Genomic DNA, 18,682 nt, shown 5'->3' with positions numbered 1-18,682 from the left:
ATAGACCCCCCAGGTGTGGTTATAGTTTTAACATTACTCTAATAGACCCCCCAGGTGTGGTTATAGTTTTAACATTACTCTAATAGACCCCCCAGGTGTGGTTATAGTTTTCAAATATGTATTCCCTGTGGATGTTTGGTTTCTTCTTGAAAGCTGAAAGCCTTTGAGTCAAAAGGCCCAATCGAAAAGACACAACTTAAGTAAGTAAGTCAAGTGAAATGTATCACTTTATTGACATCGTAACCCTAGCCCCTCTCCTAACCCCTCCCACGTTATCATTCACAAAACCCAGACCAGAACTCCCACCACGGGACTCAGACAATCAATTAATACCTTTGCAATGACTAGATTGATGTAAAGTATTTCCTACAGATTTAAGTAAATAATAATAATTTCAGGGGTGGTGCTGAGGTGGCATAAACACATAATTGTTTCTGTACACTATTGTTTAAAAAAAATATATATATCTTCCTCCTAGTATAATCATGACCTGATGATCATGTTTTAGGCACTCTGTCTTTAATGTTTGCTTAGGGCATGGTAATTTAGCCGATATGGCACCTTTAATCTCTTGTATTTGGTTTTCTGCATGATGTACGTATCTGTCACAGCAAATAGAAATGCAGGATATTAAAAAGAACAAATAGCAGGAGGAGGGTTCTGGGTGTGCCTATAGAAGGTCATTGGGCGGGATGGTTACTATTAGGTGGATATAAAGACATGCAAAAAGTCCAACGAGATGAAGCAAACCGAGCTGTCAGAAAATGGACCTGAACAGGATGCCACCGCGATGGCTGCAGTGGATAGCGTTGTTCTTGGGGATTCCCGCCTTAAATGCTGGTAGGTAACTCCGCTTTGTCATTCAATCAGTTCACTAAAGTACAATTTATGGCAATGTTTAATTGGAGATCATAAACTAATGAATGCATACAGTTTGTGGATGAGTTATTGCATTTTATTTTAAATTAATATAGCCATGTGCACAGCACCATTATAAAATACATATTTTTAATTTGTGTTTTATGTTGAATCTGATAATAGTGGATAGTGGATAGTGGACTTTTAAACAATGTAATAAATTAAGTGTAACATTACATTACATTACATTACATTACAGTCATTTAGCAGACGCTTTTATCCAAAGCGACTTACAATAAGTGTATTCAACATAGGTAGGGAACAAAAACTACTAATCACCAGAAGTCTTTAGTGCATTTTCTGCAAAAACAAGCAACCAAGAGTATACCTAGCGCTAAGGTAAAAGTGCAATATATCAGCTACCTATTTCCTTAAACAGATGAGACAAAATAGCTAAATCAAATGAGCATGAGCTAAAACAATTAAGTGTATCGACTAAACAAGATCCAATAAACAATACAACAATAGAAAACAAGCGTTCGTACAACTAGTTAACAACAAGTAGGTCAGGCAGAGAGGAAGGGTAGTGTTTCCTGAAGAGGTGGGTTTTCAACCTGCGGCGAAATATGGGCAGTGACTCTGCTGTCCTAACATCAGTGGGAAGTTCATTCCACCACTGTGGGGCCAGAACAGAAAAGAGTCGTGACCGTGTGGATCGGCCAGAAGGACCCTTGAGTGACGAGGCAATCAGTCGCCCCGAGGTGGCAGACCGAAGTGGTCGGGCAGGGGTGTAGGCATCGACCATAGCCCGACTCACCAACAATATGTCATTCAATAAATGTATGGAGCATTTCAAGTGTACAAATTCACTGATGAAAATATCTTCATGTGATTTGAGAGTAAGAATGTTTTATGTATTTTCTTACAGTCTTAATTCAGTCCATCAACAAAGGCCCTTTAATAGGTATGTAAACAAACACACTGCAGACAGGAACACGCACGCACGCACGCACGCACGCTTACAATGTATGTTACTCTTATTAGACAAAGCCCAGGCTAATTGTTTTGTCTTCCCTGCAGAGGTTAGACCATCTCATAATGAGAAGTTCTGCAGTACATGGGGGAACCGTCACTACAAGACATATGATGGAGATGTCTTCCAGATGTCTTCAAGTTGTAACTACATCCTGACGTCTCAATGCAAAGCAGCATATAGTCAGTTTAACGTCCAACTGCAGAGGACAGACGAAGGATACAAAGTCACAATGAACCTGGAAGGAGTGATCATTGAAATGACTAACAACTCCATCACAGTCAACGACAAAGTGTACGTATCTATTGGTATTTACCACATGAACCCAATTCTGGGGCAAACTTTCTGAGAAAATAGCCACTGTATAAGTTGATCGCTGGTAGATCGTTCCCAGATTGCGCCCCTGGTCAAAACTAGCTTTATTCAATGGCCCATAACCAAAGAACCGACGATCACGGCCAGAAAAGGTTTTCTCCGGGTAAAAGAAACAGCGTCTTCCCACTACAGCCCGGTGTACGTTTCGGGTTCCAGTGGAACCTTAATAAATTCTGCCGGTTAAAGTCAGGGTCCGCACACAGGATTGCTCCAATGGTGTTCTTTTATTTAAACACCATAGTTAAGACACAACGTTTCGACTGCAGGTGGCCTTCAGGTGAAGGCCGCCTGCCTTGCCTTGGTCCGGCACCAGCCAGGAACTGGATGTGCGCAAAGCCACCTGCCTTTTAAACTGGTTAAAGTCAGGGTGCAATGGCTTTTTCTGTCATTTTATTTTGCCGTTTCAGTCTGAAACGGAAGCCTGTGTGTTTCTGAACCAATCAGAGCGTCGCATCCCTTCAGGCTATGCGACATTAGTGTCTACGCTACATGCGCGTATACATATGTGGCTTATTTCTAACCTATAATGTTTTCAGATACATATTTTAGCATGCTGATTATTACGTTTAAAATGAGTAATACGCTGTCTGGATGTCATCTTGAATGAGATTAAAAAGGAAGTAGTTCTGTAATCAACATCAGCTGTGTTTGGAGGAATGACGCAGCAATGGGAATCAAACGGGTGAATGAAATCAAGATTCATTTTTATTCATGTGGGCTTTGACACGTCATCATGCACCAAGTGTTCAAGGAAGTCATTAAAATATGATTTTTATGGACTTTTGATATAAAAATACACACAAATTGAACATTTCCCATTGTTTTGGCATCTATGCTCATACAGTATGATGACCACGGATATGGTCTAAAAGTATATGAAAAACTTGTTTTTCACTTCACTACGTCTTTAACCTATTTTGGGCGGGAACCCCTTTTGGTGTTTTAAACATTATGTTATAATTTAGCTATTGAAAAATAGCAGATCTACAAGCTCATAGCGCGCCACCGAGTGGCGCACTACGAGCTTGTAGGTCTGCTATTTTTTTTAAATCGTGAAAATATTTATTTCAGAAAACTGGAGGATGAAAAATAGCAGATCTACAAGCTCATAGCGCGCCACTGAGTGGCGCGCTGCGAGCTTGTAGGTCTGCTATTTTTGAAAAATCGTGAAAATATTTATTTCAGAAAACTGGAGGATTCAGAAGATTTTTTCAAAATTTCGAGGTCAGGCCTAAATGGGTTAAGGAATAATTAATGAATTAATAACATGGCAGTGAGTGTGCAAATTGTTTAGTCACACCTGCACTAAGACTCATACGGTATACATCACCGGTTAATCATGTTGACTGCAGGATGTTAGATAACACAGCTAACATACAAACATGCCCAAAGCTTTGAAAAACAACTGTTTCTGTGTCTCTTCAGGGTGAAAGATTATCAGTTCAGTGATGGCGTTACAGTGGAGAAAGTTTCGTCCTACATCAAGGTCAAAGCTAAGTTCGGCCTCGTTCTCATGACCAACTTTGAAGACTCTCTGTGGGTAGGTCTGGAAAACATTCTTCTTCTTCATTATTAATTATAACAAATGTGACCGGGTCTGGCAAATAGGCCCTCATCTCGACCAGAGTAATTTTTCAGTTTTTTACAGATTATTAAAGTACAGAATGTAAGCTTTCATATGATGTATCATTCAATGAAATTGGAAAATATTTGAAGGAGATATGACCATTTTAAAATGATTGTGCCATTTTACCCAAAGCTGAGAAAATCCCCTTTGAATGTTCACATTCAAAGGGGAACATTTCAACACCTAGAGCTGGCTAGCCTACTTTGACTTATAAATGTATACATTTAATTTGCCCAAATCAATAATCTGTTAGAATGAAAACTTTCTTCAACATTCAAACTGTGTTAACGAAAATCACAAAAAAAAAAAAAAAAAGTTTATTTTAGATTTTCTGCCTTTTCATTATAGGCGAGATGAGGACCATTTTGCTAGACCTGGTCACAAATGTATACAAAAGTACTTTTTGCGAAAGTCATTAGTCGAACATTAATGATTGAAGTCATACAATCATTGTAATGATGAGGCATTATTCATTTGAGCATTTGAGATAGGTGTGCTGTCATGCTGTTTTAACCACGTTGTAAATGTCTAGTTGACTAATCAGATCAACTAGATATTGTAACGATACGATACGATACCATACGATACCATACCATACCATACCATACCATACCATACCATACCATACCATACCATACCATACCATACCATCTATATATACAAGTGAGAAGTTGTACCCAACCCAGGCAAAGGGACCCAAAGTCACACACTGCATACATCACTGACACGTCACTGACACACTGCAACACACTACACTCACACGGCAGGACGTCACACACTTACCCTCCGCGTCGTTCGGCCGCTATCTCCTCATATCGCGCCGAACGCCGACCCTCAACACCACTCGCGGAACATTACTCATTGCACTGACACCAATGTTGCCTCCCTTCCACACCCACGCCAGCATTGTATCTCTTCACAACAAACAATATCTCCCCAAGCACCCACACCCCCGCACGCACACACTCACATGTTGCCAGGTCTATGAAAACAAGCCCAGAAAAAATGCCATTCAACACGCTACTTACAACTCGCTTACAATTCGCGGACCTGGCAACACTGCATCCCGTGATTCCCCTCTTTTCATTGGCTGCCGCCAACATTGTTGCCACGTCTATGTAAACAAGGCCGCAAACCCTGACTTCCTACAGCCTACAGCCTATACTTACACACACTACCACTCGCTTACAATACGTGGACCTGGCAACACTACATCACCCCTTCCCAATGGCTCAAAACCACGTGGTGGAAACACTACCGGAAGTTACACAGTACACACACACACGCGCGCACACACACACACACACACACACACACACACACACACACACACACACACACAGTGGCGGCCGGTCCATAGGGGGCGCTGGTGCGCCGCACCACCATGCACAACCCCTGAATAAAACGTGAATAAGAATGACTGAGAAAAGTGAGAAACGAAATCTGCAGCCTGTAATTTATTTAAAATTAGCAATCCAGAAACGTAAATATTATATAATATAAGGAACCACTAACCAAAGGCAGTGATTAAAAGTTGTATTATGCTGCCACGTTGTATTATGCTGCCATGAAATGTCAAATGTTGTTTACGTTGTGTGACGTTTCTGATTGGTTACTGAGTGTCACATGTTGGTGCCTACTCACACACACACGGGCCACTGTTGCCAGGTCTATGAAAACAGGCCCAGAAACAAGCAAACAGACCCAGAAACAAAGCCTTTCACCACGCTACTTACACACACTACAACTCGCTTACAATTCACGACCCTGGCAACATTGTTCCCCGTCTTCCACAACACACACAGTCCCACACACACACACACACACACACACACACATTCGGACTTGGATGGACAGCGGCGCGATTACATACATACACCGTTTAATTCATGCAAACACGACAATTGCACCACCAGTTTCATTAATGTAAACACGACAATTGCGCGACCCGTTTAATTAATGGAAACATGACAACTGCGACGCACCGAGGCGCATGGATTCTCTGTGTGTGTGTGCGTGTGACTGTGTGTGTGTGCGTGCGTGCGTGCGGGGTGCCTCTGAATTGGAGTGTTTATGTCAGTCAGCGATGCGATCCGTTGATATTCAGCCAGGAAAACAATCTAAACATTATATACTAACGTCAGCATCGGGCAGATTAACACACACAAGCGTTATTAGTTGAGTTTTCTTATTGAAGTGCCTCTGAATTGTAACCGTGTGTTTATGTCAGTCAGCGATGCGATCCGTACCAGCACCATACGCACGGACTGGAGAGAGGCGAAGTGTTTCTCTCCCTTCGCCTCATGTCGCCCTCATTGTAACTACAAATATTGTTCCCGAACAAACAATGTTGGGTCACTGCAATCCGCAATCCAAAAGATTGTAGCCCTACTATAATGCAGTCAAGGTCCCCCAAAAAATATACTACAGTATGTTCTGCTCCATTCTCAACATCTTTTGGTCTCCAAAAACAGTAACTTATTGTAAGTAAACAAAAACAGTAAAAAGCAGTTTCATGTCTGCTTATTTTCATTTACATTAACTTTCTTTGATGTGAAAATACAACAAATAATAATAATACCCATCCGTTACTACATGTCAACACACACACACACACACGCTTGCCAGCCACACACACACACACGCACACACACACACACACACATTGAACAGCCTGCCGGAAAACAAAAGTAGAAGAAGAACAACAACAACACACCGCACACTGATTCTAACTTGGCTGGAGAGCGCCGCGATTACATACACAGTTAAAATCATGCAAACACGAACATTGCGCGAACGACTGCGTCAACACCTGGCGTGGAACAAACGGGACGAACCGAGGCGCATATATGGATACGAACAACAACACCAACACTACACGCACACGAGCGCACGCGCTACAACACAAAACAGCTGCATACAACGCGTGTCACTGTGGACTTCTGTATCGCAACGCGGGGCAACGCAACTCTGGGATGAGCGGGCCGAAGGCCCGCGAAATTCTAGTACAATACAATACAATACAATACAATACAATACTGCTATTTATAAATATTAATGTTAGAATAGTTTAGTCCACCACTCCTGAGTGCAGTGCCTGGTACTGGGAGTCTGGTGCAACGCACAGGTCTTGGGCCTGGTGAGAGCAGGAGTGGACCTGGTGAGACGTAGGAGGGGCCCAGTCAGGAGTCAACCCACAGAGCCTAGTCCACACGCCAGATTTTGGTCAGGCGACCCCGGCTGGGTCGCCTGAGTGAGGGGTATGATGTTGGAAGACCCGAAACCCCGTTGACCTTAGGAAACATCATTGAATATAAGTCCCAGGTGCATCCATGCGATGCATTTTTTATTTATAAGCAGAACATTGATACTGAAATATGTTTTAATTTTAAATTTGTTTTAAGGTGGAATTGGATGAGGAGTTCAGAAACCAAACCTGTGGACTGTGTGGAGATTTCAATGGAGTTGAGATCTACAATGAGTTTATTGAAAAAGGTAAAAAGAAGGACAAAACAAGAAAAGGAAAAAACGGTAATAATGCTAATAATACATTAGCTGCCAAGCAATGCAATATTATGCAACATAATCGTTAGCATCATAGCACAATTGCCTATGAGTCATATTTTGAAGGTTTTCAGGAGAGAAAAATGACAAATTTGACTTTATAGGCAAATTAGGCAACAAATAAAGCCTAAAGTCAAAACACTCATTATTGTAAGCTATGGCTATATTATGTTGCTTATAATGCAGATTTCAAACACACATACACATTATTATATGATGACTGAATGTTGCACATTTTTGTAAGCACGTTTCATGGGGGTAAACTAAACAAGTCATACAGGTATATACTGTTCACAGTCTGCATTTCAATCTATTGCTATAGTGCCCCCCTCTGGCCAACTAGAGTAAGGTTTGTTTCAGCACTGTTTGGCATACCCTCTATAATGCAAGATTTCTTAAAAATGGTTGATTTTCACCATAGGTGAGTATTTAGATTTTAATCAAATGCCACCCTCTAAATGATGTATTATATTATTAAATTATTATGGAGGCTTCATTTGTTCACGTATAGGGCAGGCCTGCCACCTACCACCTTCTCTTCGACTGGGACTTTAGATAATTTTTGTGCAGAAATCTTCACGCAGAAATCCCAGGAGGAGTTTGCATTTGAGAGTTTTTACTAAAATTCTAAATTACAGACAATCTTAGAGTCACAGCTTATTGGTCCTTGAGGACAATATGTTCTTCATGATGAGAATCATAGCTGTGAAACATTTCATGGCAGTATAGGTCAAACAGGACATTAATGCATATTAGAAGACCGGTTGCTCTAGCGCCCCATTTGGCCCTTCAGAGTAAGTTCAGAAACGTTTTATGAAAAGCAACTGAGTCATTGGGCAGTATTATGCGTGTCTTAAGTACCAGGTCTTATTACTTAACTTAAGACCTGGAGGTGTGGTCAATGCTGTTTGGCCACTCAGAATAGCCAAATTGCATTGATCACACAACCTCTACAATATCCATTGGCTCATGCAGGTTCCATTTTTTTCAGTCAGTTAGAAGTTGTCTCGTTACCCTTTGGGGTATTTTCGTTACTGTATGTTTGCAGACTTTGCACATACGGGACATTTGTTGTCTGCATTTACCCATCCTAACCATTAGGTGATGAGACGACCTGCTACAATGGGGACGGCAGCAACTATCGGGGGGAGCTTGCCAAGTCGATCTCTGGGAAAACCTGCCAGAACTGGACGGCCCAAACACCTCATAAACACGACCGCACACCCGAAAAACGCCCAAACAAGTAAGAAGACCCAGCCAAACATCTATCCATCCATCCATCCATCCATCCATCCATCCATCCATCCATCCATCCATCCATCCATCTATCTATCTATCTCTACAGTATCTTTCCATCTATATGCATCTATAACCATTAACCATCTATCTATATCTATATATTATCTATCTATCTATCTATCTATCTATTATCTATCTATCTATCTATCTATCTATCTATCTATACGCACGCACGCACGCACGCACGCACGCACGCACGCACACACGTCTGTCTGTCTGTTGGTCTGTTTACTACCTACTGTACATATCTGCATATTTCTGTCAGAGGCCTGGAGAGCAACTACTGCCGTAATCCAGATGGTTGGACAGCTCCATGGTGCTACACCACTGACCCAGATAAACGCTGGGAGCTCTGCAACATCTCCAAATGTGACGTTGCTCCAGGTATATTTGACCACTTAAGTTCATGACGATGATTTTATTGATTACTTTTAGGAAATCTCTGCTCAGGATGAATAACAAACCCTCATCTCGCTGTGACTCACTGTACTGTTTGCAGAGAAACTGACCATGAGTTTAATTTGATGTTGATGTTCAGGGGTTCTCAACGTTTTTGGCCGGGGACCCCCGGAGATGCTTTGGCAGTGTCTCGGAACCCCCGCCCCGTCCCCCTCCCGACCCACAATATAAATTGACTGCTACAATAACCTTAATAATAGAGACAATACAACATAAATAAATACTGAAACCAGATAATCATTAGGGAAGGTGTATATGCGACCCACGGTTGAGAACCCTAAGCTAGGTGTATATGTATATGCGACCCACGGGTTGAGAACCCTAAGCTAGGGCCTAGCTTATAGTTGACTGTTCTGTTACTGAGCATCAATAGTAGGTATCCCTGCCTTAGGGACAGACGTATGATTCCATCTACAGGTATATAGACCACATACTGGTTGCATTGAAACAAAGCGTCCTGACAACCACTCCAAGTACATGCCACTGATGCCAGGCACTATTTAGTCATTTAAAACAAATCTGTTACAAAGTGCTGGGTAAAGAATACATATTAAAACTAGATACCAGTGTTACTAAAAGCTACTTGTCATTAAAGCTTATGTCTTATTGTCTCTCTACAGGGGAGGTGATTGTAGTGGATGATTACGCAGAACGCTGGTTAGCCAATGGTCCCTCAGACAGTGATGACTGTGATGATGTCCAACCAAACAACAAGACTTGTACACAACAAGTAATGACAAGAACAGTGAAACATTATCAACATATTCAACATGTTTCAATATATCACCCACGTGAATATGCTCCATGCTAATTCTGTTTCTTTATTCTGACACACAGAATGTAACTTGTGAACAGCTCTTGACATCACCTGCCTTAAAAGGCTGCAGAGAGCTGCTGGATTATGATTCTTTTCTCCAAGCTTGTTCCAGTGATCTCTGTCACTGTGACAACAGCAGCTCATGTCTGTGTTCAACCCTGGCTGAGTATTCTCGCCAGTGTGCCCACGCCGGTGGAAATCCACAGAAGCATCAACTCTGTAGTAAGAAATATTAAATATTTTAAAAATATATCAAAGCACTGTTTAAAGTTCTGTCATGACACTTCATTTTGATTTTGTTGAATAGCAAAGAACTGCCCATACAACATGGAGTACAAAGAATGTGGAAGTCCCTGCACAGACACCTGCAGTAACACAGAGAGGAGTAAGCAGTGTGATGACTACTGCATCAACGGATGCTTCTGTCCAGCAGGTACAACAAGAATGACCACATTAATATAACATCCATATCTGATTACTGATAAGAATCAGGTTGCGACAATAAGGTTAACATGCTCCCATGTGTTCTGCCCGCCACGATGTGATGCCAGAATATTTAACCAACACTATTGAACACCCTTTATGTCTGTGTTCTGTTGGTTGAATTAATACTGAACCATATTTCTAAAATCTATGTGGTGTTTTCTGAGGAGAGAAATGTGATAAGAAATGAGTTCATACAGCTTTTCTCTTGCTAGTTCTACTGAAACTCGGTGAACTTATTTGCAGAAGTTATTGTAATACTTGAAGTCCTGCTTATTATTGTAGACCTGCAGTTATTACTAAGCATTATTATTATTATCATTATCATTATCATTATCATTATCATTATCATTATCATTATCATTATCATTATTTTCTCAAGGAACTGTGTTTGACGACATCAAGAAGAGTGGCTGTGTCCCTGTTAAACAGTGTTCCTGTGTTCACCGTGGCAAAACCTACAAGGTTGGAGAGTCCTACACCAAGGCCTGTTCAAAATGGTAATAAATAAATATATATAAACATCATATAGGCCTACTGTAATCCCCATCAGAATATTGCTTGATGTCAAAGACTGGCCTCCATGAAGTGCTCTGATAATGTATAACTGCACTAGCAATTATAAAGAGTTGAGTTTTACGAACAATGAACCAACGAAGGCCCCTACACAAACGAGGCACAACGTCACAGCTTAATTACTGGCCATGGTTGTCATTAGAGACAATTTCATTTTAGACCCAAAGATTGAAAGACTATTGTCACACACTTATTATAAGTGTAGGCTACATTATGAGCAACAAGAATAAAAGCAAAAACCAGAGCAGCTATATATTGTCAGCCACAAAGTGTCAAATATGATGCTGCTTCAAGAATGATAGTTCCATACAGAGGACAGAAATCCTATTGTACAATTATACTGTATACAGGTGAATTTATTATGTACAGTGTCATTTGCAAATAAATCTGTGAGTACAGCTGTGCAAACAAAGGGCATGAAATATGGCTGATACATTACCATTATGTAAAGTGCATAGTGGTATGTTATATAGAGTATTTCATATACATGTGTGTGTTTCAGTACCTGTACAGGTGGAAGGTGGAGTTGTGTTGACACCAACTGTCCTGGAAGCTGCAGTGTCATGGCTGGCAGTTTCTTCACCACCTACGACGAGAACCAATACGAGTTCAGCGGAGACTGCTCCTACATTCTGACACAAGTTAGTCATAATAATGATCATAATAAGTAGAAGTACATTTACTTAAGCACTGTACTGAGGTATTTGTATTTTACTTGAGTATTTCCAATTTCCAATACTTGTGCTTGTACATCTCAGATCCAAATATTGTACTTTTACTCCACTACATTTATTTGAAAACTTTAGTTGCAATAGTTACTTTGTAGAATTTTCTTATTATTACGAAACATACATTAATCACTTCAGCCCTGGCTAATGGCTATATACATTTCGGCCATTTGAAAAGAGCCGATGTGAAAGCTCACAATGTGTCACGATCATGCGACGCATTGTGAGCTTGTAGATCTGCTATTTTCAAAAGGTCATTAATATGGGGTGCATACTTAATATACATTAACTTGAAATGAGACACTTTTGGCACTTTAAGTACATTTTGATGCCAATACTTTGATGCCTTTGTACTTTTACTCAAGTACCGGTACATTTTAAATTCCGGGCTTTTACATGCAACAGAGTATTTCCATATTGCAGTATTGACACTTTAACTTAAGTACTTTTTCCAACAAGACCTGAACTTCTCAAACGGTATTGATGCTACTATTGGCTGAGATTACGCCATTAGACCTGAGAGATTGATCATGGTTTTTCTGATGTTAATCATTGTTTTGATTGGGTTTTTGAGTGAGTGGTGCAACCAATCCATTGCCCAGCTATGTGTGTCTGTGTCCCTGGCTGGCTGGGTCTGAGCACGGAAATAACATATTTTCACCACCAACTAACACACACACACACACACACACACACACACACACACACACACACACACACACACACACACACACACACACACACACACACACACACACACACACACACACACACACACACACACACACACACACACACACACACACACACACCAGGGAAGAGAGCTTGTACAGTACAGTACAGTACAGTACAGTACAGTACAGTACAGTACAGTACAGTACAGTACAGTACAGTACCACTCACTTCAGACGGGTCTGATTTTCATTATATACTGTAACAATGTCAACATAAGCAGTTGGTTTTAATCTTCTAGCCTCTCTGTCCTTTTATCAGTCCTCTCTTAGATCCATGGGTCAAATAAAGGTCCTCTCTTAGACCCATGGGTCAAATAAAGGTCCTCTCTTAGACCCATGGGTCAAATAAAGGCTGTGTTTCTCATCTTCACCTTGTTTTCCAGGTGAAAAGTAAGAACATCACAGTTCATGGTGATCTGTCCAGATGTGGTAAATCTGACTCTGAGACATGTCTGGAGGCTGTAACTGTGGTCCTGCCTGGACAGGTAGGTTATTATGTCTCTCTACAATAAAAGAAAATCAACATATGTTTTATATACAGTAGCCTAAGTACATAATGGTGACGTACTTATTACTTTTTATTACAGAAAATTAAAGTTGAAGACAGTGGAAAATTATATTATAACAAAGTGATTTCTCAAGTACCCCTCCTCCTGGGTGAGTTTCCATCCATTGGAAGGATGTCGTTTTTTTATTTCTTCTTCCATGGAATCAAATGTGACCAGATTTGACTGAGAGCCTGCCATCGCGCAAATTACAGCTTTTCACCAGAGGAGATTTTTTTTTTAATGAGTTAATAGCACAGGCAGACTCGTCACATATTAGAGCATGTCTGAAATATGTGTCAGAGCTGAAATCAACATGTAAATATGAAATAAATGCTTAAACATGTAGCTAGGTGTAATGTTAGAGTCCACAGAAGTGAACATTTCAAGCATGTTTTCTCAACTCGCTGTTTCTCTGCAAGACATTACTCTATAAGCCATATCTCCAAAACTGGTGTCAAACTGAACAACCAATATGTCAATTTGAAGCTATGATTCCCTGCTTTCATATGACATGAAAAAACGAAAATCCAAAAAATCCAATGGCAGTCCTTCAGTCAAATTTAGTCACAAATTGGTTTATTACAGACATCGATGTTCAATGGCTTCAATGTACTATGGGCTACAGTATATATTGCCTTATCCCTTATCCCTAAACGTATTTGCCATTTCTTTATTTAAAAAAACCTTTTTAAAATAGTTGAAATAGCTGATCTAAAAGCTCACAACGTGTAGATGTAGATCGGCTAATTGAACTATTTTAAAATGATTTTCAAAATAGTCAAAAATGTGCAAATAAGTTTAGGGATAAGGGATGAGGGTGGCGCAAGATGGAACCCTATAAGTCATTCTGTAAATCTGTATTTCACAGACAATGTAAAAGTCTTCAAGCCGTCCACGTTCCACGTGCTCATTCATACTAGCTATGGACTCCAGGTTCAGATACAGCTAACACCCAGAATGCAAGTCTACATCACAGCTGCTGCGTCTCTTAAGGGGAAGCTCCGTGGTATGCATCCATACCATAATGTTTTGTATTATTGAAAAACAATATATTCAAATGGTGATGCAATGATATGACTGTCTGTTGTTTCCCCAGGTCTTTGTGGAGACTTTAACGATGTTAGAACTGATGACTTAAAAACCAGTAGTGGGCTGATTGAGGCTCGGGCTGCAGAGTTTGCTAATACATGGATGAGTAAAGCTTCCTGTCCTGCCAGCAAAGTCTTTACCAGTGCATGCAGTCTGAATGTACAGAAAGGTCTGTAATCTGCACATTGCTTTCGTCTGTCGACTGAACAATTTCAGTGTATAACACATTTATTTTTTTAACTTTACCTTTTTTTTTTTTTTACATTTCAGAGAAGTATGCTGAGAATTGGTGTTCCAAGATTGCTGACCCCAAAGGGATTTTTTCTCAGTGTCACTCGGAAATAGATCCAGAGTTCTATGAAGATGTAAGATTTGATATTTTACAAATAATTCAGCCAAATGTAGATTAAATGTGTGTGTATAGATTGACCCTGTGAATAACCCTCTTCATAGAGCTGTAAGGAGGCTACCTGAGAATAAGGTTAGAATAAGTTTAGAGTTATGTGTTTCTGGGGTTACGTTTATGAATAGGTTTAACTGTTTAGGCATAGTTTACTATAGTACCCAAGTTCAATACTTTGGCACTACATGGTTGCCGACAGCCAGGGAGGATGTTCAGACGTGTGTAGAAGAACTGAAGTCCAAAACGTTCCCATTCAGTTGGTATTAAATCATATTTATTCAAGGTCCAACGTCCTATACTTCAGTCTAGAAATTAAATACAATAAAATAAACATAAACGGACAATTAACGCATACAGAGACCACCAGCCTAACAAACACAGTTTAAAACAGTGCCTCTGCCTGTCAGCAACACCTGTGCCTAATCAGGGACAGGGCTAAATACCCTCTGTAACCACGCCCCATTGTGACATCATCAATTAACATAGTCAAAGTCATAATGGCTCTTACACTGAGGTTACGTTTAGGAATACCAGGCAGAGCAGTTTAATTCTCCCGGCTGTACGGACGAGGCGAGCGTTCCGGTATTCCTAGTATGTTGGACCAATTGATTGAGTGAAAAAATAATCCTTTATTTTAAAATTACTTTTTACTGCAGAATTATAGTTGAAGACTATTAATAGAGACGGCACCCGGAGGAAACCCTGAGGCGAAATGGACATATTATATTAATATAAGGTCGGGTCTCACTACGCCTCTCAGCCATTATAAAATACGCGGTAACTTGAGACCTCTTGTGGCTTATTGCTTTAATAATACAGCCACATGATTAATGCGGATTATACCAATGTCAGTCTCTATGCGGCTGACTCCGATCCTTGCACATTAATCCATGTCCTAGTACCTTGAATAATGTCCTTCAGTATATTGAATGCACAGTTCACAGCGGCTGCTCACGCACCTTATACATTTCTTATCCCAGGTACTATGTGTAAATAATGTGTTTTTTATGGGGGGTGTGGGGGTGTTCTCTTTCCTGCTTGATCTCCTTACACCCCCCCCCCCCCCCCCTCTTCCCTTTCTTGAAAAAATGTTAGGATGGGAACGATGCACACAAACTGATTCTGATTCTAAAAGTCTGTGTAGATTGACCCTGTGAATAACCCTCTTCATAGAGCTGTAAGGAGGCTACCTGCTCCTGTGAGAAGAGTGAAGACTGCATGTGTGCGGCTGTATCTGCCTACGTTCAGACCTGCGCTGCAGCAGGCATCTTCATCACTGGGTGGAGAGACACAGTGTGCAGTAAGCTCTGCATACAAACATCTCATTTCAAATGAACAGCAGTGTTTGTTAGATTTAATCCACTGACAGCCTTTCATGTTTTCACAGAAAAATACACAACCTCCTGCCCTGCTAGCATGGTGTACAGCTACAAAATGACCAGCTGTAATCATGGTTGTCGCTCTCTAAGCCAACCCGACACTACGTGTCAGATAGCCTTTACTCCTGTGGACGGCTGTGGATGTGCTGAAGGAACTTATCTTAATGAAAAGGGAGATTGTGTGCCAGCGATAAAATGTCCCTGTTATGACAAGTATCACCAGATTCAACCTGGGACCACCGTCAGGATTCAAGGAAAAACCTGGTGAGGATTTCACTGTTCCAATGCTTCTTCTTTGATGTTTTACTACTTCTCTTTGATCTACTGTCCAATGTGTCTCTTTCACTTCCTAGTGTCTGCAAGCTTGGTAGGCTCAAGTGTTATGGAAAACCAGACATTACATGTGGGTACTCAGCATCATTCATTGCATAATTCCTAACATAAGAGGTATATGGTGTTTATCCAGTTTTTAACACCATTTTCTTTCTCTTCAGCCTGCAAAGCTCCAATGGTCTTCTTCAACTGCTCCAAAGCTTCGGCGGACACAAAAGGCTCAGAATGCCAGAAGAGCTGTCAGTCTGCCGACACTGAATGTGTAAATTACTTTTGCCTTTTTGAGTGGTGAAAACACTCCCTTACGGAGCTATGTGTGTGGTTGTCTGTCTGGCTGGGTGGGTGCCTGGGTCTGAGCACGGAAATAGCATGGTTGTTTTTCACCACCTGTGTGCAACCTAACACAAACACACAAACACATACGCACATATTAACTGAATAGTAAAATATGGCTAATACTGTAAGTCTATGCATAAGGATAAAGGTGTACCAGAGAGGGCCCTAAATCCGCCAGAACCACTTTAGTCATTCAGTAATGAAACACATACAGTAAATGACTTGAATAAGCAGTACAACAGTTGTACTTCTAAAATATTACAACATGTTATCAATGCAATGCTGACTTGAGCTTGTTGTAGATAAAGGTGTGGTGTTGATAAATAATGAACTGAACTTGATGTCTTTTGTAGGTGAGCTCTGATTGTGAGTCAGGCTGTGTGTGTCCTGGCGGCTTGCTGTCCGATGGTAAAGGGGGATGTATCAAAGACAACCAGTGTCCCTGTTCGTATGGTGGGGTCACCTATGAGCCTGGACAGACGGTCAAGGTGGACTGTAACACCTGGTAAAGGACTTTCATGCTCTGAAGTATGTCTTTGTGTGTTATTCAGAATCTGTTCTAGATTTAAACCTTTCTCTTATGGTCATTATAGCACGTGCTCTGGGAAAACATGGAAATGCACCACAAAGCAATGTGAAGGGACCTGCAGTATCTATGGAGAGGGTCATTATGTCACTTTTGATGCCAAGAGGTTCTCTTTTCATGGTGGCTGTGGATATGTCTTTGCTCAGGTACAATAGAGAGGTTTCTATTTGGTCTCTCTCTGTTATTTCAGTGTTTTGATGTGAATTCAGTCAGAATGCTAATGCCAGCATCTTACAGGATTACTGCGGCGGCAACACCGACGGCACCTTCAGGGTTTTGACTGAGAGTGTCCCATGTGGGCCTGCTTACCAGACCTGCTCCATCTTGATCAAGCTCTTCTTAGGGGTACAAAGCACAGTAAAAAAACATGCACGCACGCACGCACGCACACTCACACACACATACACTGTACACATACTCTACCCTAAGTTGGCCATTACACTTCGATATGCTTTGCTCTTTGTTATTTCAGGACACTGAAATTGAACTGAGTGAGGAAAGAGTCAAAGTTGTCAAACAAAGTAAAAGCCAGGAGGTCTCCTATAAGGTCCACACTATGGGCATTTATTTGGTCCTTGAGGCAAAACAGGGACTGACTCTCATCTGGGACAAGAAGACAGGTCTGATGATCAAACTCAGCTCTACATACAAGGTTAGTTAACAATAGAACTATAATGTATTAACAATAACTATAATAATAGAACATAAACGCATGGTTAAGATTTCTGACTAGCTGTAGAGTGTTTTTATTTTCCATAAAATAACACACTATCTGTCCTCCAGGGAAAGGTGTGTGGTCTGTGTGGGAACTATGATGGTAATGCAAGGAATGACTTCACAGCCAGGAACCAGGAAGTGGTTAAAAAACCTCTTGAGTTTGGAAACAGCTGGAAAGTTTCTCCTAGTTGTCCTGACAAGGAAAGTGAGAAAGGTCCTTGTGCTGTCTACTCCTACAGACAGGCCTGGGCTGTGAAGCACTGCAGCATTATCAACACTGATGTATTCAAAGCCTGTCACTTGAAGGTAGCATGTCACACACATGCACGCACGCACGCACGCACACACACACACACACACACACACACACACACACATACTGTACTCACGCACACACACACACATACTGTACTCACGCACGTATGGACGGACATCGGACATGTTTTTTGTATAGTAATTAGTTAACTTTATTTATATTTCAAATGATTCTACCAAAACAACACATTTGTTAACTTAAACAAAATGTTGCAGAATTATCACCATGCCCCTAATATAATGCTGCAACAAAATACTGATTATTTAAGTTAATTGAGGTTGAGGGCAGTGTTGTGGTCATACTGTACATCATCAAAAGGATGAGATCTGCATGAGATCTTGCTGAATTCACTAGCAAATCGTAATATTCTTGCAATAATGAAATGTCTTCTCTGGAAAAAGGTGGATCCCAAAAACTATTAT

The 18,682-nt window shown here is 40.8% G+C and overlaps 1 protein-coding gene across 1 annotated transcript; it reads left to right on the top strand.

Moving 5' to 3' along the window:
* Window positions 1-764: 764 nt before the first annotated feature.
* Window positions 765-18,594, top strand: LOC306933009 (mucin-2-like; the record flags this gene model as incomplete). Its single annotated transcript, XM_079514979.1, has 23 exons — window positions 765-840; window positions 1,939-2,185; window positions 3,692-3,806; window positions 7,298-7,388; window positions 8,559-8,700; window positions 9,022-9,140; window positions 9,836-9,945; window positions 10,053-10,254; window positions 10,340-10,465; window positions 10,898-11,015; window positions 11,594-11,732; window positions 12,937-13,038; window positions 13,141-13,210; window positions 13,970-14,107; window positions 14,198-14,349; window positions 15,767-15,893; window positions 16,467-16,567; window positions 16,995-17,146; window positions 17,235-17,373; window positions 17,465-17,572; window positions 17,700-17,879; window positions 18,011-18,250; window positions 18,529-18,594. 23 exons carry the CDS (start codon window positions 765-767, stop codon window positions 18,592-18,594), a joined length of 3,060 nt encoding a protein of 1,019 aa, XP_079371105.1.
* Between the last annotated feature and the right edge of the window lie 88 nt (window positions 18,595-18,682).

The sequence above is a fragment of the Electrona antarctica genome, assembly GCF_951216825.1.
Source record: "Electrona antarctica genome assembly, chromosome: 11".
Taxonomy (NCBI): domain Eukaryota; kingdom Metazoa; phylum Chordata; class Actinopteri; order Myctophiformes; family Myctophidae; genus Electrona; species Electrona antarctica.
Note: the sequence above shows the minus strand (reverse complement) of the source record. Positions and strands in the feature narration are given on the sequence as shown.